At 45.8% G+C, this 22,029-nt stretch overlaps 1 protein-coding gene across 1 annotated transcript; it reads left to right on the forward strand.

Annotated features, from left to right (window-relative positions):
- The first annotated feature begins 3,419 nt into the window (after positions 1–3,419).
- On the forward strand, positions 3,420–20,862 carry CRYM (crystallin mu). The gene is made up of 8 exons (XM_069485995.1): positions 3,420–3,714; positions 4,192–4,345; positions 6,200–6,262; positions 11,467–11,568; positions 13,288–13,471; positions 17,413–17,534; positions 18,635–18,719; positions 20,528–20,862. Exons 1-8 carry the CDS (start codon positions 3,545–3,547, stop codon positions 20,590–20,592), a joined length of 945 nt encoding a protein of 314 aa, XP_069342096.1. The 5' UTR covers positions 3,420–3,544; the 3' UTR covers positions 20,593–20,862.
- The last annotated feature ends 1,167 nt before the right edge of the window (positions 20,863–22,029 follow it).

The following is a 22,029-nucleotide window of genomic DNA, read 5'->3' on the forward strand; positions in this document are numbered from 1 at the left end:
TTATTTGAATTTCTCCTCAATTTTTTACAAAAGAAAAGCTGTACGAGATGGATGCATGTTATTGCTACACTACTGATGAGACAAGTCAAGTCACATGCCTCAAACCAGATTAGAACCGAAATTGACTACACCTCCCAAACTCTCCCATCTAAGCACTAAACTAAAAAAAAAAAAAAAGTTAAAATTCAACCGTAAGTCTCTACTGGGTGGGGTTTTGTGTTGTTGTTTGGAAGGGCGCGGGGCAGGAGGAGGAAAGGCCCGGAGGGCCGGGACACTCACCGCTGAGTCCTCGCAACCGCCACCGCCTCCGCCGCTGAGGGGCGCGCGTCCTGCCCGGCGCCTCCTCCCAACGCCCCCAACCGCTCCCCGGGCAGCCGCCCACCGGCGGGGTTGCGGCTTCGGCCTCGCGAGGACCACGCAGAGGCGCCGATCGGGAGCCGGGGTGGCGTGGGAAGTGGAGAACCCGGGGCCGGTGGGGTGTGGGCAGTGAGGGGGACCCGCGAGCACTGCCCCTGACCCCTACACCCCCGGACCCCCCAACCCCCCACCGAACGTGCACCCACCAGCACCAGCCCACCCTTCTCAGGCTTCGCAAATATTTCACCCCTTGCTCCCCACCCCCTGGCACACGGCACAGTCCCCCACCTCCGAAATGACAGAGGGGAGGAGTAAGGAGAGTGAGACGCTCACCTTGACCACAGCATTTACGGGGAAGCCAACTCACTAGTCAAGATAAATACTGTAATACAATATTTTTTTAATTTTTAAAATAAAATTTAAATATAAAAGCACAGGAGGAGCCATATCGGAGTCTAAAGCAAAAGGAAAAAAAAAATCTGTAATCCTGACTCTGTATTTAAATTTTTTATATTCTGTTCATTGAAGATTTTTTGCATCAATTTTAACTATTTTTAAATATTACATTGAAATGTTTTAATATTTATCTTGGGCACTGAGTATGTCCCATAAATTTTGTGTGGCAGGTGTGTACCTCAGTCACCTACTTGCCTCACCATGGTGACAGCTCCGCCTTGTGGTCACCTTCGGTGTTCTGGTGGCAGAAGTCTGGGGAGGTGCAAGCCACCGCCTCCTCCCCTGGGGCTGTTAGGGGTTATTTAGGAACTTCCGGTGGCTCGGGCACAGGTCTCAAGGGAGGGCAGGGAAAGGAGAGTATACTGGCCCCACATTACTGGTAAGTTTATTAATATTCTAAGTCATTACTACTAATAGTAATTTAATTATTTTAATAATAATAAACCTCAATAATACCAAATAATATTAATTAATGTACTACTTATTAATAGTACTTATTATTGGAGCCTTAGGACAGCTCTCTGTGTCTCTGGTCTCAACAACTAATTCAACCAAGATCAACTTTACGGAGGACCTGGGTGATATTAACTGAAGCTTTATAAGCAAGATGATTTGAGGTGATTTACAGACCTATCCTCTTTCTACAAGATGCACTGGAAGCAAATACTGAAGCTTTCTATTTAACCAAGGCTGAATTCCTTAATTTACAACGGAAGCAAATAAATATCTGTCTTTTCTATTTCATATCTCTCTTTTAGTTGATGAGTATTTGATTTTGCCTTTTGCTCCTCAGGAACAATAGCCAGACTGTTGATTTTCTTTATTTCCTCTGTGTTTTTTAAGCCCCCAAACTGTTATGTAATAATTATAACAACATAAATAATGGTCCGTAAACATTTCTGTAACCCCAGCAACCCTGGGCATAAATTTTTAGGGGTAGTGAACGGAAGAAACAGAACTGTGTAATTGAAATCAGCTTTTCCCAACCACCAATGTCTTCCTTCTTTTTTGATAATATGTGTTTATTATGTGGCCACTTTGTGCCAAGCACTGTGCTAAATGCATTACATAGAATTTTTTATTTCATTGGTATATATTTTGACATTTGTTCATCCACTGTCTTTTATGATTTTGTGACTACTTCCTACGAAATGTGACCATTTTCTAAATCCCAACCAAAATACCAGTGGAGCACAACTTAAGCACTCCCCACCTCTCGAGCTAACCTCCCAGGCTCCACTCTTGCTCATCTGTTTCAGCCTACACATTGGCACAAGACCCATCTTTTCAAACGTTTAATCTCTTTGAGAATGTAATTTATTTTCTAAGAATCACCATTCTTGGCTGCCTGACTCCAAGATCCATTCCCCATTTTATCTCCTGATGCTCCCAGACACCAGCCTCTTGTTCCAGTCCAACTCATCTGGCAATTCACTGTTCCCAAGAACTGGACAACATTCCTTCCACCCCAGAACTTCACCTGACCTGAAATGCCCTCTACCTCCCCTTCTACCAACATAGCTTCATGTTAGGAGTATAGTTGTGGAGTCTGCCTCCAAGGGAAAAGCTCAACTCCTCTGCTCACTTGCTTAGTGAACCTCTGACTAAACCCCTTCTCCTCTCAGAGCCTCAAATGGACAGTAGCTATTATAATAACAATACTTCTCTACCCTAAGAGGTTCCATAATTAAATGAGATATTGTCCATAAAGTGCATGATGCAGTTCCTGGCACATAGTAAAGATTAATAACCTGCTGTTGTTATCAATGTTGTCATCATTACTATTTCAGATCCTTGGTTTCATGAAACACTTCTCTAACCACTCCAGGTCAAAATAATCTCTTTCCCCTCCCCCGCCCCCCTTTTCTGCTCTTTTTTTCTTTGAATTATCGAAAGCACTTACTTTTCCTATGCCCTATTTGGCACAGGATGTACTACCTTAAGCCTTACATTGTTACCTTCCTGTGGATACACTGTCTTATTTCCCCAACTCAAGTAAAAGCTCCTTGAAGAAAAGACCCTGCATCTTGGCTTTTTGTGTGACCGCACCTTGCCCTGGGAACTCCCCCCCCCCCTTTTAAAGGTGAAGGTTAGGTTGGCCTGAGAGAAAATGGTGCACTTAAAGCAATCAACAGCCCGGGATCTGGCGGTGGGGGTGGGAGGGAGAGTAGGGTAAGAGACTCCAGATGGGGACAGATTGAAAAGAAAAAAAAAAAAAATTTAATAACCCTCTGTCTCCTTTCATCTATTTCCGAGCACTGGGCAATAATTTAAGAAATAAAGGAGCCCCATCATCGTCTGCCCTATCTCCCCTGTCTCTTATTTCCCAGGCTGGGCAACCGAGAGACAGTAGCAAATAGCAGAGTTGGTGGGGAGGAGGGGACATGGCGCGACAAAGCCCTCTACCAACACGTCTTGCCAAGGAATGTGGCCACAGCTGATTACAGGACTTGAGAAAGTGGACCCAAGAATACTAACTCCCAGCCTGTCGCCTCGACGCCAATCGTGGGGAATCCATCGCTGGAGGGGACCCATCTCGCCCACCCTTAGGAGTTGGGGTGGGCGAAGGAGGAGAAGACAGGCCTGGGGGGCGGGGCGGTGTTGCTCCGCCCCCGGAGCCGGGGCGGTGACCGGCAGGTGGCACCGCAGCGCGGCGGGGCGCTCATATAGGGCGCAGCCGGCGGAACCGGGATCGCGGTGTCGGGACTGAGCTTAGCGGGCAGGCGGCGAGATGAGCCGGGCGCCTGCGTTCCTGAGCGCGGCCGAGGTGCAGGACCACCTCGGCAGCTCCAGCCTCCTCATCCCGCCTCTGGAGACCGCCCTGGCCAACTTCTCCAGCGGCCCCGACGGAGGGGTCACGCAGCCCGTGCGCACCGTGGTGCCGGTGGCCAAACACAGGGGGTGAGTGAGAACGGCCGGGGCCAGGGGCAGGAGACGCTGGGAAGGAGGAAGAGGAGGGGAACACGAAGGAAGTGGTGGGAGAAGGGAAGAGACAGCTTGCTTAATCATCGCTAATAACAGCTGCCACTTAATATGCGCTACCCACTGTGTGCTAAGTGGGCGCTGTACAGGTGTAACAAACACACTGTCCACTTAGGTATTGACGCCACCGTTTTACTAGTGGAAAACTTGAGACTTGGAAAGGTTAAGTGACTTAGCCAAGCTTACACAGCTAGTAAGTGGCAGAGCTGGGGTGGGTTTTGATCCGGAGCCAGACTCTTGAACATACTACGCGTGCTGTCTGCGGAAAGGGCAGAGGAACAGGAGAGGGCCGGTGGGGCAGAGATGCAGGAAAGGGAAAGGAAGGTCTAAGGGGACTGTAGAGGAGACCCCAGCATTGACGGGAAGGGGTTGAAGCTGCTCCCTCTCTCCTTGTAGCTTCCTTGGGGTCATGCCCGCCTACAGTGCAGTAGAAGATGCCCTGACCACCAAGTTGGTCACCTTCTACGAGGGCCACAGCACCATCTCCACCATCCCCTCCCACCAGGCTACTGTGCTACTCTTTGAGCCAAGCAATGGCACCCTGCTGGCGGTGAGCATCTCTGTGTCATGGGGTGGAGTGGGACTCTTGGGTCTAGAGCTAGGCTCAGGAGTTAGTTCTGCAGGAGCATGGGAACTTTTGATTGTAACCACATGTGCCCTACAAGTGGCTGGATACCAGGGACAGTGAGGGTTGTCTGTAACCATGCGTCTGTTTCTAGGACTGCCTGAGGATGCAGAAAGTACATGCAGCGCCAGCATGTACTGCTGCTTCAGGCATGGATATGTCATTCTTGTATATGTCCTTGTCGTATACTCAGTTACCCCATACACAGCTTGAACTAAACCAGTGCCAAGGAAACAATTATCTACTGAATCCTTGTCAATATGGAAAACAAAGGGTGTTCTGTGATCCCTGGGAGTCTTTCTGAGGAGTACACAATGACCTGTTTTAACATCTAAACATAGTATCAAAAAGTAGCAGTAGCTCACATTTACTGAGCAATTTTTGTGTGTGGGGTACTGTTCTAAACACTTCACATGTATTAACCCTTTTAATACTTAAAGCCACTCTGTGAGGTGGGTAAATTATTACTCCTACTTTACAGATGAGGAAACTGAGTCATAGAGCAACTATGACCAACTTATCCAAGTTTATGTAGCTAATAAGTAGCACAGCTGAACTTCAAACCTGCTCAGTTTAAGTCCACAACCTATGCTCCCTCAAGACAACACTTCACTGCCTTTTTAACTGCTACTTATTGGGCGCCTATTGTGTGCGAAGCAAGAGATACTACTGATCACATTCAATTCTGACAAATTCCTCTGTGGGAGTTTTTATTACCTCCCCTTCCCCCCAGTTTCTGTTAAGGTCCCTGAGGCTCAGATTAGTAGAGCCACTTTGCTTGAGGTCACACAAAGACTCAGGAATCACTCCTAGGTCTGTCTGACTGTGCGGTTTATACTCTTAACTCTTGTAGTCTGTGTGCTCCAACAACCTGGCTCCTAGACTAGCCTTCCCTCCCCTCGAACGTCTGGCTCATCAAGGAATATTGCTGTTCATTACTCCTCTGAGAAAAGTATCTAGCTCTTCCCAGCGTATACTCATCCAATGAAGCTGGCATCGTCACTACCCACCAACAGCGGTTCCCTGGGAAAGTAGGACCTGGGGCTTTGAAACTAGATGACAGTTGAATCTGCCCAGGAGCTAGGGGATTCAGTGCCTCATCTGTAAAGTGAGAATAATGATGCTTACCTTGGAGGGTGAGCTGAGATGAATAGCTTACAAATGGAGAAAATTGCAAAAGGTGGTTATTAGTGTTAGCCAGACATCATTCTCAACCCTCACTGTGCACCGTAATCACCTGGGGAACTTTCAGAAACAAGGCTGTCTGGGTCACACCCGTAGAGACTCAGGTTTAGTTAATCTAAGGGTGGCATCTGGGCATCTGTCTCTTCACAAAGCTCCCCACATGCGCAGCAGTTCAGAACCACTGGGGTAGAGTTTCATGACCCCGTTCCAGATGTCAAATGACAATCTTGTCTCTCAAGTCCCTTTTTAATTTGGTATTTTGAGAATCCCAGAGCAAGAAAATAGGCAATTCTCGCAGGTTTGTCCTGTGCTAGATGTTTCCAGATGTGCCAAAGCATTTAGTCCTCACAATAACCCTCTGCATCGTTGGCATTATTTTTGTTTTTACAGGTGAGGAAACCAGTGCTTGTAGATTAAAATGTTTGTTCAAAGTTGCACATCTTGTAAGTGGGGAATTGGATCCAGTTCTGACACCAAGCCCAAGCTCTTTGTAGGATACTATAACACTTCCTAGGGCTACTCTTTCAGACCTGTTTCTCTGCGTTAGTAGCAGATAAGGGTGCCCCTTGCTCACTGTCTCTCCTTACCCCCAAGGTCATGGATGGAAATGTCATAACTGCAAAGAGAACAGCTGCAGTATCTGCCATTGCAACCAAGGTAAATTATGTCTGGCCATACTGTTAAGGTGAGCTAGTGGGTAGGGTTATGTGTCTCAATCTTGAGAGACTAAGGGTGAAGTGAGAAACTTATTTTGGTCTTCCATTGGACACAGCTGGAGCTCCATATGCCAAATGAGATATCAGATGAGCACCGTAATTCACGAAATTATTAGCTACCATTTAATGTGCATGACCAGATTCCAAGTACCTTACATGCATAATGCTTGATCTTCCCATCAACCTTGCAAAGTCGATATGATTATCTCCATTAGGAATTATGGCTCAGAGAGGTTATATGAGTTGCCCAGGATCACACAGCCAATAAGTGCTGGAAAAAGAATTTAAATCTTGACCTCTCCGACCTCCAGGACTGCTTTCTTATTGCTGTACCACAATGCTCCTGGTAAGACAGTATGGTTGCCACACTGGCCAGAGCTAGTATGCACAAGAGGCAGAGGGTGAGCTGAAAAGAGCTAAGCCAGATTTGCATATTCATTAAATTAGTATTGCTGAGGTCCTATCATGTGCTCGGCCCTGTTCTAAATGTTGGATACAGCAGTGAACAAAACAGAGTGGCACACACAGGGGTGGTAGACTATCAAAATTAAAAGTGAAACAGTATGATTTGCTTTAAAAAAAAAACCTTTTCAATATAATAGTGTGCTAAATAATTCATAATTGATAAATAATATTAATATGTGAATTTCATGTAATTTTATAATTGTGTGAGTTATGTAAATTAATAAATTGATCATGTAAATTTATGTAGGTAATAAATGTTGATATTTATTAATACGTGATTAAAAATGTGCTTAGAGTTTGCTAAAAAATGAACACAAAAACCAAAGAAGCCACATAGTATGTTGGAAAGATGAAAATAATAGAGGAATGGAGAGTATTGGAGAGGGCGGGAGAAGGGTGTGACATCTTAAATTATCCAGAAAAGACCTCACTGAGAAGGTGACATCTGAGTAAAGTCTGAAAGTGGTGAGCGAGCCACACAAAAATGTGGAGGAGGGCCGGGCGCAGTGGCTCATGCCTGTAATCCTAGCACTCTGGGAGCCTGAGGCAGGAGGATGGCTTGAGCTCAGGAGTTTGAGACCAACCTGAGCATAAGTGGGACCCCATCTCTACTAAAAATAGAAATGATCTGGACAGCTAAAATTATATATATATAGAAAAAAATTAGCTGGGCATGGTGGCACATGCCTGTAGTCCCAGGTACTTGGGAGGCTGAGGCAGAAGGATTGCTTAAGCCCAGGAGTTTGAGGTTGCTGTGAGCTTGACGCCATGGCACTCTAGCCTGGGCAACAGAGCGAGACTCTGTCTCAAAAAAAAAAAAAAAAAAAAAATGTGGAGGAGTACTCCAGGCAGAAGGAACAGCAAGTAGTGGGGGGGATGATGTTCCTAAGCAGTGTTGAGGCATCCTATAAGAAAAACAGTATTTTTAGAGGTTAGAGTTAAGAAGAGACTTACAAAACAGGCTTCCATGGGAACATTTGGAGTCTGGAATCTTTCACAGTAAATGGAGAAGTGCAAGGTCTTGGAACGCTGATTTTCCTAAGCATAAGGTAAACGTGGTAACCCAGGGAAAAGTTGGAACAGCAAAGACCAGGTGTTCAGATTGTATGTTAAGGTTTTGTAGATACATGATGGGGAGGGAAAAATGTGTGGATTAATTTGGTAATTGTATAGGGTGTAGATTACATAACCCACCTTGTTGAACTGGTTTTTCATTATATCCAGAGCTGACTCAGAGTGAAATAATCAAGGGACTTTTTGCTATGCTTGCTAATAATTTAGGAACAGAGTGAGTCTTTTTTTTTTTTTTTTTTGAGACAGAGTCTAACTCTGTTGCCCAGGCTAGAGTGCCATGGTGTCAGCCTAGCTCACAGCAACCTCAAACTCCTGGGCTCAAGTGATCCTCCTGCCTCAGCCTCCCAAGTAGCTGGGACTACAGGCATGCGCCACCATGCCTGGCTAATTTTTTTCTATATATATTTTTAGCTGTCCAGATCATTTCTTTCTATTTTTCTTAGTAGAGACGGGATCTCGCTCTTGCTTAGGCTGGTCTCAAACTCCTGCCCTGAGCGATCCTCCCACCTTGGCCTCCCAAAGTGCTAGGATTACAGGCGTGAGCCACCGCGTCCGGTCCAGAATGAGTCTTAAAATATCACCTGTCATTTGTAAAGGACTTTAGTGTTCTTCAAAATCATTTCCAACCCATTGCCTGGACTTTGAGTTTCAGTGAGGAAAGCAGAGCAGGTATTATTGGCTTCATTTTACAAAAATGAAATGGAAACTAGGGTTTCCCGAAGTCATACAACCAGGTACCTGCAGGTTTTTCCAAGGCTGTGTGGTCTTGTTATCCCAGAGTAGTAGTTTCCAACACAAACTATGCAAGAGCATCACCTGCTGCATTTGAATTTTTTAATTCAGATTCCAGAACTGCTGAATCAAAATCACTGAGAGTGGGGCTCAGAAAACTAGCCTTAAAAAAAAAAAATAGCCCATAGTTGATTCTGATGATAACCAAGTTAGGGAACGACACTGCTGAAGACCTAGCCTTCAATAACACTGTGCTTTGTTGCATTAATAAAAATCTGTACTCCCAGAAGAGTTGAGAAACCTTGGGTTGGCACCTCAAAGTGAAGGCTGAAACTTCACAGCTTTATTTCCAGGGGCTTGGATGGGCTATTTCAATAAGGAACAAAGGGTCTATTTTACTTTTTGCCTTAATGAGACTAGAATATTTTCTTGTCTACCACCTCTCTTTCATTTAGGGCTTTTGAGAAGTATAGGAAGCTCTGGGGCCCGATGGACACAATAACTTCTTTGTATTTGGGTTTCACATGACCTTAGTTGAGGACTCTGATGTGCTTTCTCAAAGTGACAGTATACATCAGGGTTTATCCCATGCATGCATTTATTCAACAAATATTTGAGTGTCTACCAGGTTCCAAGGCCCTATGCTCAGCAGGAAGCAAAGAATGGGGAGCAAACCAGACAACAGTGTTAGAGCACAGGATCCAGTGGGAGAGACAAGATAGTAATCCAAAGATCACGCCAATAAATGTGAAACTACAACCCTGACTAGTGCTATGAGAGTGTAAAATGAGGAGTCTTGATCTAATCTGTGGAATTTGGGAAGGCTTTTCCTATATAAGGGATATTGGAGCTGAGATTTGAAGGATAATAAGAGTTACTCTTGAAAGGCAGCGGGGAAAGCATTCTTGGCAGAGGAAAAAACCCATGGTTGCAGAAAGCATGTGTGCTGGGGAAAGCAAGGAGGCAGTTGTGGCTGGAAGAGGGGAAGTACAAGGGAGCATGGCGTGAGTGGGGGCTGGAGAGATGGGAGGGCCAGACCTACGGGAGCAAGGCTCTGACAAATGCAAATGAAACAGACTTTCAAACTCTTGTTCAAATGAGAAACCTCGCAGATTCATATGCGTGTTTTTAATTACCTGCATGCTTATGGGAAAAGACTGAAGTGCCACTAATCTTATCATACTTATTAATAAATCTTGTAAACATTTATACCATTTAAGAAAAGAGATGTCAGTTATAACACTGTTACCAGGGCAACAAATTATCAAGTAAGGCAACCAATCCGAATGACCGATTTAGTTTTGGAGGTTGAAGGTTATTTTTACAGGGCACTGTAACAATTTCTGAAGCTCAAATGCACTTCCAACAATAGATTCCTATAAACTGAAAACCGAAAAAAAAAAAAAAAACGGTAACAGTTAAGGAACAATCACTTAATTCTTCTCATCGGACAGGAGCATAACATTGCTAGTCTTGTGCATATTGTCATTTTGAAACCTTTTTAAATCATAGTCTTTGAACTATATTCTACGGCACAGGATGGTCTCTCTCCTTCTGTAGCTGCAGGAGACATGATTAACTCCTGATATTTCAAAGACATCTTTTAGCTAGTAATAGTTAAGAAAACTTTTCACTGAAGACTTTTCACTTTTAAGGTTATACTCCAGAATTTCAATAAGTAGCACTGTAAAAAAGAGCAAGGAGCTCAAATTTTATCAAATGAAATAGAGAAAAGGTAGAAGAGGGTCTTATTTAATACTATGGTCTGAGGGGCAAGTGGTGTCTTTCCTCTATGCCAGTAATTCTCAACTAAGCATGATTTTGCCACCTGCCCCAGAGACATTTAGCAATGTCTGGAGATTTTTTCGTTGTCACAACTGGGGGTTGGAGGAGGAGGTGGGAAGTGCTACAGGCATCTAAGGGGTAGAGATCAGGGATGCTGTTAAGCATCCTATAATGCACAGGACAGCTCCCCTTCCCAACAAAGAATTATCTGGCCCAAACGTCAGTAGTGCCGAGGTTGAGAAACCCAGTGCTACTTCTGGTAAGTCAGAGTGGGCATGTACCAATGCTATGCAAGTAAGACTGCCTCTGTCCTCACTGGGCTTAAAGCTCAATACAGGAAATTAAATCTATAAACAAGTAAGTGCTGTGAGTATGGTACATTCTACCAAGGAGGTCAGAGAGACTTCACTGGGGCCGTGACACTTGATGTGAGTTGACCACAGAAGCCTACTGTCAAACACAGACACGCATACGCCCTCAGGAGGTGCCACAACGCCAGCTCTACATTCATCTTTAAAGGAAGACAGAGGCTGTGAAAGGATCCACAAAGAGTGGGCCCAGCCAATGCAGCTGAGAACCTGGGGTACAAGGGCTCATGGGTTCCAGGTAGTTCTTAGAAGTAGCTCAGGGCTCTGAGAGGTGGGGGTTGCTTAGCACGTGGCTGAGGTGGGCTGGCACAGCAGAAAGAACACGGACTTTGGAGTGTGGAAGATGTGGTTTTGCAGCCCCGCTGTGCCCTTTAATAGCTGTAGGACTGAGCAAGTCACTTAACCTCTCTGGGCCTCAATCTCCTCATCTTTAAGAGGAAAATAACAATACAAATCTCCAGCTCCTAGGGCTGTGTCTGGACTAAGTGAGATCATGCAGGTAAAGCACTGGCATATATTAGGTGCTCAATGAAGCCTCCTTCCTTCACCCCTACTCTACAGAGGAGAAACTGAAACACAGAGTGACATTTCCTTGATTGCCCACAAGCTATTGGGGGAGCCGATGATAGAGAGGAAGTCACCTGATCTTCAAACCCTATTTGTTTCTTACCCAGCTGCTAGTGTCTCCCTTAACCTTTTCCACCTCATTTTTCTCAAATAGTTCTTGAAACCCCCCAGCAGCGAAGTGTTGTGCATCCTTGGGGCTGGGGTCCAGGCCTACAGCCATTACGAGGTGTTCGCAGAGCAGTTCTCCTTCAAGGAGGTAAGTGCAGGGGCAGGGCGGGCAGAGAGGAGGGAAGGGAGCCGGCGCCTCTGTCTGTACTTGCTCACTGCAGCACAGGTTAATCTGAAATAATTAGGTTGTGAGTCTGATCTAGAACATTCTTTTACTTTAATGACTTCCCCAGAAGCCCTGATCAAGGTGCTGTCAAGGGAGGAGTTGGGGGATCAGATTGCCTCTTCCCAGTTTCTCAGTTCACAGGGCATACGCCTGAGGATTCTGGGAGCCTATGTAGTGAGTTACAGGATTCTACTATGTCCATTGTATATGTTCAATTGTCCTTTTAGCCCCTATGTTTTTCTTAGTAGAAACTGGGAGTTTTTAAGTAGTCGAGGTTATGGATCAAGGAACTGGGGATGAGGCCTAGAGACCAGGAGGCCACAGCATCCTGCTTTTGCAGTCTACCCACTGGTCCACCTTTTTCCTATCGTGGCTCATGCTTCCTCCTGGGAATGTTTGATGCTATTTTTATTTTATTAATATTTTATGTATGCATATGAGAGGGGTGGAATAGATTCAAAGTATGATTTTTTATGATAAAAATAATACCTCTGCATTGGGAAATACAGACTATAAAGGAAGAAAATAAAAGAAAAAAATACCCTTTTATCTGTTTTCAAAGACAAGCCGTGAACGTGTTCCATTCTTCTCTCATCAGCTTTTATAACACAGTTTTAATCGTGTTAGATATGCACAGTTGTATATCCTGTCTTCTCACTGAATGTCATGTTCTAACGTCATCGCTTTGCCAGATTATCTAAGTTTTGCATATTATTTGCATAGTTTTCCATCAAGAATGGCAACGTGATTAAACCATTCACTTATGACTGGGCAAAATGTATCATTTTTCATCTTGATTGATCTGACTTAGACATAGAGTTTATTTCTATATTTGTTATGTTTCCTTATGAGAGATTCTCTAGGCCTTATTTTTGACTGGAGCCTGGCAACCCCTGGCCCACACACTGAAGCCTGTTAAGCAAGCCAGCAAGTCCCCAGTTCCTGGTGAGGCCAGTGACACCCTACTCCCACCCCGCCCCAGCACCGTCCAGGATTCTAACTGTAGCTACCACTCTTGGTTGTCATTGGCTGCACCATCCACCTTCAGACCCTTCTGATCTTTAATTCCCTACTACTCTTCAGAGATCAAGTTATTCCATGCAAAGCACCACCATAAATAATCATTTTTATGAATCTTACACCCTCTTCAACTCCTTTACAAGGTTTCAAACATAAACTGTGACTTTGACACTGACCTTGCCCAGTTATTCCCATTTTACAGATGTGAAAACTAAGGTTGAAAGAGGTGAAGCACTATTAGTAAGTGACAGTCAGGATTGGTTCCAAGCCTACCTGGCTCCAGAACTTGCTCTGCTAATCATTACACTACATAGTATCTATTAAGCTCTTTAGTAAGTATTAAGCTATTTAGACCGCGTGTCCTGGCTTAGAACTGAAAAACTTCCAGCCTTCTTTAAAGGGTAAAGTGACAGATAAAGCTCATTTTCAAACATCTTGTCAACTATCTGTCCCAGTTAATACTGTACCTTTGATCAAATGTCCATTCACTATAGGGAATGATTTAAACAACCACAGCCCCAATCCCAGAAGGGTTCAACTTTCCCTTGGCATCCCTAGGTTTGGTGTAACATAAGCAGCCAAAATATGGCACTAATGTCCCTCTTGTTACCCCCAATGAAGGTGAGGATATGGAACCGCACCAGAGGAAATGCAGAGAAGTTTGCAGACACGGTGCAAGGGGAGGTACGGGTCTGCTCATCGGTCCAGGAGGCTGTGACAGGTGCAGATGTGATCATCACAGTCACCATGGCAACAGAGCCCATTTTGTTTGGTGAATGGGTAAAGCCAGGGGCTCACATCAATGGTAAGTAGAGTGGCTCCATGAGCCGTGGCTAGGTGCTAGCCAGATTCCTCCCTAGACTGGACCAAGGGGCTGCATCTGCAGAGCTGGTTTATGTGATGCAGAATGCCCAAGGTTTTTAAGGGCCTTGGAAACATGGGAACCTCAAAAAAGTATATTCACTCCAAAATATCAAAAGGAAATTACAAACCCGAAACTAACATCTATTTAATTAATTAATGTTCTATAAAATGTAACATTATGGCAAATAGTCAATCACAGCTCAGTTCTTTTTTTTTTTTTTTTTTTTTTTTTTTTTTTTTTTTTTTGTTGAGACAGAGTCTCACTTTGTTGCCAAGGCTAGAGTGAGTGCTGTGGCGTCAGCTTAGCTCACAGCAACCTCAGACTCCTCGGCTTAAGCGATCCTACTGCCTCAGCCTCCCAAGTAGCTGGGACTACAGGCATGCGCCACTATGCCCGGCTAATTTTTTCTATATAGATTTTTAGTTGTCCATATAATGTCTTTCTATTTTTAGTAGAGACGGGGTCTCGCTCAGGCTGGTCTCGAACTCCTGACCTTGAGCAATCCACCCGCCTCGGCCTCCCAGAGTGCTAGGATTACAGGCGTGAGCCACCGCGCCCGGCCACAGCTCAGTTCTTAAATGTTCTTAAATGTGATGAGGTTTAACTCCCAAAGACCAAAGGAATCATTTGTTCTTAACAACACTTAGAGTTATAAAAAACACTTTTCAAAAAAAATCATAGTAGAAAAGACACAGGACATGTGGATGGTTTTTAATATGTCTGATAGGATGAGGGGGAGGGGAGGGGACTCTAAACATAAGGGTGCCTAGGCTCCTGAAACCCTTCAGATGGCTCTGAGGGTTATAGCAAAAGCTGATCTATGTTTAATGCTTACTATTGCAAGTGCCGTTCTAAATCTTTTATATGTATTGTTATTTAATCCTTACAACCACCTTAGGAATTATTATAATAATATCATGACCCCATTTTACAGGTGGGTAAACCAAGGCATGGAGAGATTAAGTAACTTTACCAAAGTCAGAGGTTCTTAATGGCAGAGCTGGGATTTAAAATGAGGCAATCTACCCTGACAGCCCACGCTCTTCAATCATACTTGATAATATCTTCCAATAATGAGATTGGATTCTGGTGAGCAGAACAGGCAAAGACTAGAGGATTCAAAGACGGTATCAATGTCTTGTGTTTTAGTGACAAGCGCATGGGGTGAGCTCAGGAGCTAAGAGCATGTTGACCGAATGTCTGCCATGTGCCCGGCACTGTTCTAGATGCCGGGGCTGCCACAACAAAACAGGCACTCACAGTCACTGCTTTCCCGGTGGTTACATTCTAGTGAGGGGAGATAAACAGCAAACAAAGAAACACATACGTGATCTAGATCATTCTGGCTAAAGATGAGTCCCCTGAGGGAAACAAGATGCTGTGTGCGGAGCCGGAGAGTGGAAGTAGAAGATAAAAGTACAGGGAGGTGCTTTCAACAGAGTTATCTGAGCAGCTCTGTGAGGAGGTGATTTTTGAACTGTGACCTGAATGATAAGAAAGAACCAGCCATGCCAAGAGCTGAAGGAAAGGCATTCCAGGCAGAGGGAACAGCAAATGCAAAGGTAGTGAACATGGCGCTTTTAAGGCATGGGCCAACATAAATGGAAGGTCTCAGCCTGCATGGGGCTGGGGTTAGGATGCGGGTCCAGGGAGTAGGTGAGAGGTGACTTAGTTGGTAGGTAAGAGGAGGGTCAAGGCTGGCTTTATCAACAATAAGACCATTTCTGGAAGGACTTGGAAAATCAAGAGGAATCAACCTTTAGTGAAATGATTTCCCAAGGACACAGCCAAATCTTCAGTGAAACTGGCTTGATTTTTTCTTTTTTCTTTTCAGTTTAAAACACACTACCCTCACAGTTTCTGTGGTTCAGGAGTCTGGACCTGGGTTAGCTGAGTCTTCTGCCCAAATTGCACAAAGATGAAATCAGGTGTTATCCAGGCTGTAATCTCATTTGGTGCTCCGGGACCTTCTTCCGTGCTCACGAGGTCGTGGCAGGATCCAGTTGCTTCCGTTGTAGGACCGAGGCAGCCCATTCCCTTGGGGCTGCTCTTAGCTCCCAGAGATGACTCGCATTCCTTGTCATGGGGACCCTCTGTCCTCAAGGTAGCAACAAAGACTCTCCCTTGTGTTGGATCTCTCTCACACTTTGAATCTGATTCCAGGAAAGGCTCACTTGATTTTGAGTCAAAGCATCTCTTATACTTCCCTGGCCTGGGCACAAAATTGGTTTATGTGTTCACAGAGGCGTCAAATATACTTAAGAAAAGTGCGTGACAAGCTCAGGCAATGGGGAAACACCAACAACAGATTTTTCTTAGTTTACAGCTGAGCTGAGGGGCACCCCACTCCCAGCCAACCCCACACTTCCTTCCTCCTGCCCCCAGGACCCCGCCACGCCCAGTCTTCTGACCCTTACACATTCTAGCCCCACTGAAGCCAGGCCAGAGCCCAGTCTGAGTCAGGCTTCCCCCTTTGCCGCCTGGCCCTCCACGGCCTCACACAACCCTCTGAGAATTTGCCGTCTTCAGAGGCAGCAGCTGTCTGGGGGAACAGCGCAGTGAGGAGGGGTAGCCTGAGAAACCGAGCATTCTCCTCACCAGCTTATGATTTATTTACGAGCCTCAGTAGCTGGTGCTTTTGTTCTATAGAACTCCCCACACAAACGGCCTTCAAGATGGACATTTTTACACCACTCTTTGAAAAGTGGAGCAAGGGAGAACAGAGGGAGAGTGGAAACAGGAGAGAAAACTGGACGGCGGTGCAAGAAGGCATACAAATGCCGCCTTATATTTGTATAAGGCTTTAGAGCAGTTTTCAAAGACTTGCTGGCCTTGGGCTGGATCCAGCCAGCAGACGTGTTTTGTTTGGAACACAGAGTGATCTAAAGATCAAGGAATAACGTATGCAAATAGATTTCCTGCTTCTCTTTAAAAAAAAAAAAAATGGGAATATCTGGTAACAGTGGACCTGAATTCACACATGGCAAAGATTAGCTGGAACTGAATGAGGACTGTCCCCTTTGGAAGGGCCTGCTTGCTTCAAATCCAGCCCCTCAGGGCAGCTTTGCTCCTTTTCATCACCTGTGTGGCCCTGCAGGCATTTGGTTGCAGCCTCTGCAGTGTCCTGTGTCCCAGCGCCAGGAGGCATGATGCCTTGGATTCGGTCATTCTGGTCCTGGGCCCTGCAGAGGATGTGAAAGCTCAGGGCCCAGCTGGTGCCAGTTTGCTTTTTATTGGGTTTCTCCATGACCCTAACACTGGGCTCTTTGTCATGAGTTAAGAGAGAAGTGTCTGGGGTTAAAGAATGAGAATGATTAAAGAGCAAGTTGACGGAAGGAAAGAAGTGTGGGGTACGAATAAGCTCCCAGGGACACCTCTGTTTCAGAGTTTTTGTGAGGAAGTTGCTGCTCTTGATGAGAGAAGAGCTATGCTTGCTTTGGCAGCTCATAGACTAAAAATTGGAACGCTAAGCAAAGAGGCAGGAAAGCCACGCTGCTTATCACACATGTACGTTACCCAGGCCAGGACCTTCGCTTCTCTGAGCCTCAATTTGTGCCTCTGTTGAGTGGGAATCGGACATTAAAGCATACTTGGGAGGACCGTAAATATCATGTGTAAAACATCCTGCAGATAGTGGACACCCAATAAATGAATGCTAAGCCATCTTGAAATCTTTCAGGAATGAGGGGGGGTATGCACTGGGAAGGACGACGATTCTTAGTAAGTATTCAGCCTCACTGATTGGGAGGGGCCTGCAATGAGGAGGTGTCCCGAATCTGAGTGTTCCCACGTGTCCTTTGTTCACCTCTCCCCCATGCCTTGCCCCTTGAGTATCCCTCGAGACTGTTTCTGGGCTTAGGGTCTGTTTTGCCGTCTCTTAGCCGTTGGAGCCAGCAGACCCGACTGGAGGGAGCTGGATGATGAGCTCATGAAGCAAGCCGTGCTGTACGTGGACTCCCGGGAGGCTGCCCTGAAGGAGTCTGGAGATGTCCTGCTGTCAGGGGTGAGCCTGGCTGGTCTTGCCTGGATCCCAGGCTTCTAGTAACTTCTTCCAGTTCAGCCTGCTCCAGACCTCGGTCATCCCACTTCCTCATGGGGAAGGAGCTTCTGAACATCATGGTGGTGATATGTGTTTTTCCGTCCCCTTTGCCTGGAGGGAGAAGCTCGATGGATTTCTCCAGTGGGCTGTCCTGTCACGCAGTGGGATTGGGAGGTGGATGGGAGCCTGTTTTAGCCTAGAAACTGTCCCGATGTGGCCAGCACAATAGGACCGTGGTTAGCCACCTCTGGCCTCCTTTTTCTGTTGTAATCAGGGGATAGAAGCATGAAGGGGGCTGCTGAAATGCGTGTTCAGATAAAAACACGTCCGTTTCCTCACTGGCATAGTGATCTAGCACCGCAGTCACCAATCGCCAGGCTGCAGACTGGTACCAGTTTGTGTCCAGTTAGGAACAGGGCTGCACAGCAGGAGGTGAGTGGGCAGGCGAGCGAGCAAAGCTTCATCTGTATTTACAGCTGCTCCCCACTGCTCACATCACCACATAAGCTCTGCCTCCTGTCAGATCAGTGGCAGAATTAGATTCTCATAGGAGCACGAACCCCACCATAAACTGTGCATGCGAAGGATCTAGGTTGTAGCTCCTTGTGAGAATCTAATGCCTGATGATCTGAGGTGGAGTTGAGGTGGTGATGCTAGTGCTGGGGAGCAGCTGCAAATACAGATTATCATTAACAGAGAGGTTTGATTGCACAATAAATGTAATGCACTTGGATTATCCTGAAACCATCCCCTCCCCCAGTCCATGGAAAAATTGTCTGCCATGAAATTGGTCCCTGGTGCCAAAAAGGTTGGGGACTGCTGATCTAGCGGGACAGTGCTCCAGACACCAACTTGGATCTTTGCATTCATGGCATCACCAAGGCAAATGCCACCCAAAAAGGATTTCAGGGGGTGGCATCTTCTCTGATATCATCCATTTTATAAATGATCTTTTTATTAAGTTTATCCCTTATTCAGTTCAGGGACGCCCTGTGCTGGCTTCAGAGGCTAACCCTGAGCAGACTTTAGCGTCATGCCTGGGTCAGCGTATGTCTGTTTCACAGGCCGAGATCTTCGCTGAGCTGGGAGAGGTGGTGAAGGGAGTGAAGCCAGCTCACTGTGAAAAGACCACGGTGTTCAAGTCCTTGGGTAAGAACCATTGCTGCCCGGGCACAAAGCCAACCAGAGCACAAGGCAGGTTCACCCATTGGTGGAAAGCGGAATAAGTCACCAGGCTCTGTAGCTGAATCATTGTGTAATACGTCACTTGGGTCAATTATTTACATCTTAGGGTAGTGGTTAAGCCCATGAACTCTGAAACCAAGCAGTCCGGGGTTGGAGTCCCTTCTCTGCCACTCACCAGATGAGTGTCCTTGGGCAAGTGATCTGACCTCTCTGAGCCACAGTTTCCTCCACACCTGTGACCTTGACTTGTGAGTATGAAGTGTGACGTGTGAGTAAAAGGAATCATTTAGACGTAGATCTCAATGAAACCCAGAAGAAGATATCTTTTGGAGGTGGGGGCCAAGGGACAAAGATGTTAAAAAACAGGGACTTTAAGGGAAATGGCAGAGAGACCCAACTCGAAAGAGATTCAGACAGGAAGTATATCCTGAGATGTCTTTGTTCCCTCCTTCCCTGTTCCCCTCACTTGCTGCTTTGAGGAGGGCTTCCATGGGGAGCCCCATGCCACCTAGGTTGTAGGGGGTACCTTCTAGAGGGTAGAAACCCAACAAAGGATGGGCTCTTCCAGGGTTGGGTCTGCCCTTGGCCCAGCTCTCCCACTCTACCAGATTTAAGGAAAGAGAAGTACTTGGGAAGAGAGCTGATATTTAGCTGATATACCTAAATATTGAAACACTGCCACCTGGTTGCTAAATAGTTGCTACCCTGAACCCCTCAAGAGTGCTCTCTGTTGCTCTCCCAAGACCTTCTATACTTATTCATGATCAAGCAATGGAAGCGTTAATGCCTGGCAGAATAGTGAGAGGGCTCTGGCCACTCAGCGCCCATCCATCAGTTAGCTTCCATGCTTTGCTGGTGGTTAAATATTTTTACAATCTCTCATGCTCTGGAAGACAGGCAAAGGCAATACAAACTTAATCCAGAGACCGGTTCAGAGACATCACACTGATCCAGTTGCATCTGAATGTTTCAGAGTTCATAGCAGATCAGAGGTCAATCAGCCTAAACTTAAGGAGCCAAAACACTGCAGAAACCTGCTCTTCTCTTTCGAGCAGTTTCTGTTTTCTCACTTTTGAGGATTGGTTTGTTGGTACATCCTTTCATCTGATATAATAGATGCATATGAAGCGCCTATTACATCTCTGTGCTGGGAGCAGGGGCTAAGGTGCGTATCCAAATCCACAAGACAAAGGGGAGATGCTAAAGGATACAGGGTTTGAACTGGACCAGGGGTCAGCAAAGTCCAACCCATGCACTGAACCCGGGGCCCACTGCTAGAAATGCATGGCCAGAAATGGTTTTTACATTTTCAAATGAAAGAATAATATTTTATGACACATGAAAATGATATGAAATTCAAACTTCAGTGCCTATAAATAAAGTGTTCCTGGAACACAGGCTCGTTTCTTTTACCTGTTGTTTATGGGCACTCTTCTACTCCAAGGGCAGAGCTGAATAACTGTGACAGAGACCACATGGCCCACAAAGCCATATTTACTGTCTGACCCTTTACAGAAAGTCTGCTGACCCCTGAACTAGACCTTGAAGGATAGAAAATTCATTCGGGGGACATTTCTTGCTTAGGATCATTCCCTGCCTTTGTGCCCTTCACAGACCACCCAAGCCTGAGCTAACCCTGGGGGACCAGCCCCTATCATCCTGTCCGGGGAACCAGCACAGACACGCATCAGAGAACTGCCTGCCACGGGGCCTGGGTGGTTTCAGGGAGAGTTGTTCTGACAAAAGGTGAACCAGATTTCTGTCCATTCCAGGAATGGCAATAGAAGACACGGTTGCAGCCAAACTGGTGTATGATGCCTGGTCATCTGGCAAATGAAACGGAGGAACTTTGTGTTGAGACGGACGCTGCGGCTCAAGGGATGTTGCCACTGGTTGGCTCACAGTTGCGAGATTAGATGAAGGAATCCAGTCCCTGGCAAACTATAGTTTTGTGCTTGTCATGTTTTACCTTCAACCCCGAGATCCCCATTCACATTTATAGTCAGAAAGCGAAACTAGGTAACCATTTCTTCTGTTATGCCAGTAGCATTTCTTTCCCTTGTATGGCACTACCTTTTGTATTTCCCCGAAATAAAGCATTTTCCAATGCGGCAGTGTGTGCTTTGGTAACCTCTGTTCCCCATGGCTAGGAAAGTGGAGAGGGATCAAGTGCTTCCCTTTGCCCTCCAGGGGAATTCCAATGACTATAGTGAAATTTGTTTTCTATTTTTTTAATTGAGATACAATTCACATACCAATAAATTCACTATTTAAAAGTGTACAGTTCAGTGGGGTTTTGTAGTATCTGCAGAGTTGTGCAACCATCACCACCATCTAACTCCTGGACGTTTTCATTATCCCAAAAAGAGATCTGGTGCCCACTGGCAGTCACTACCCATTTTCCCCTGTTCCCGGGCCCTGGGAACTACTGTTTTCTGGCTCTATGGATTTGCTGCTTCTGGACATTTCTTATAAATGGAATTATATAACATGTAGCCTTTTGTGCCTGACTTCTTATAACTAAAATTTAAAGGAACAGTGGGTTTCTACATATAGGTCAGGACTCCATTGGTCACAAATGGGGGAGACTACAACTCAAACTACCTTAAGCTGCATGAGCAGGGAATGGAATCTATTGGCTCTTATAATTAAGGAGTGCACAGGTACCTGGTTTCAGGTGCGGCTGTATCCAGGGGCTCCCAGTCTGGTTCTCTCCATCCATCAGTCCTATTTTCTTCAGCGTTGGCTCCATTATATCAAGCAAGCTCTCCCTTTGTCATGGCAGGACACTTGCCAGCAGCTCTTGAATTATGTCCTCTTAAGCAACTCTGGCATAAATAAAGATTTTTCTCGTGTCACAGTTAAACATCTCAGAACTGAGCTCACATGCTCATTCCTGAGCCTAACCGCATGGCTGAAAGAAATGGAATACTCTGTTTGGCCAGGCTTGGGCCATGTGCCTATCCCTGAATCACCGCACTGCCCAGGGAGAACTGATGCCCACCCTTGAAGTCAGGAGTGGAATTGGCCCATATGACCACGTAAGCTGACAGAAGGGAGCATCTCGGCCGGGCGCGGTGGCTCACGCCTGTAATCCTAGCACTCTGGGAGGCCGAGGCGGGTGGATCGCTCGAGGTCAGGAGTTCGAGACCAGCCTGAGCAAGAGTGAGACCCCGTCTCTACTAAAAATAGAAAGAAATTATATGGACAACTAAAATATATATATATATATACAAAAAATTAGCCGGGCATGGTGGCACATGCCTGTAGTCCC

This window comes from Eulemur rufifrons, chromosome 14 (assembly GCF_041146395.1).
Source record: "Eulemur rufifrons isolate Redbay chromosome 14, OSU_ERuf_1, whole genome shotgun sequence".
Taxonomy (NCBI): Eukaryota; Metazoa; Chordata; class Mammalia; order Primates; family Lemuridae; genus Eulemur; species Eulemur rufifrons.

Bases quoted from the DNA above. Each gene is read 5' to 3' on its own strand.
- CRYM (XM_069485995.1), top strand. From the start codon at position 3,545: ATGAGCCGGGCGCCTGCGTTCCTGAGCGCGGCCGAGGTGCAGGACCAC. The intron at 4,346-6,199 runs GTGAGCATCTCT...CTTACCCCCAAG, and splicing joins GCAATGGCACCCTGCTGGCG to GTCATGGATGGAAATGTCAT. The intron at 11,569-13,287 runs GTAAGTGCAGGG...CCCCCAATGAAG, and splicing joins AGCAGTTCTCCTTCAAGGAG to GTGAGGATATGGAACCGCAC.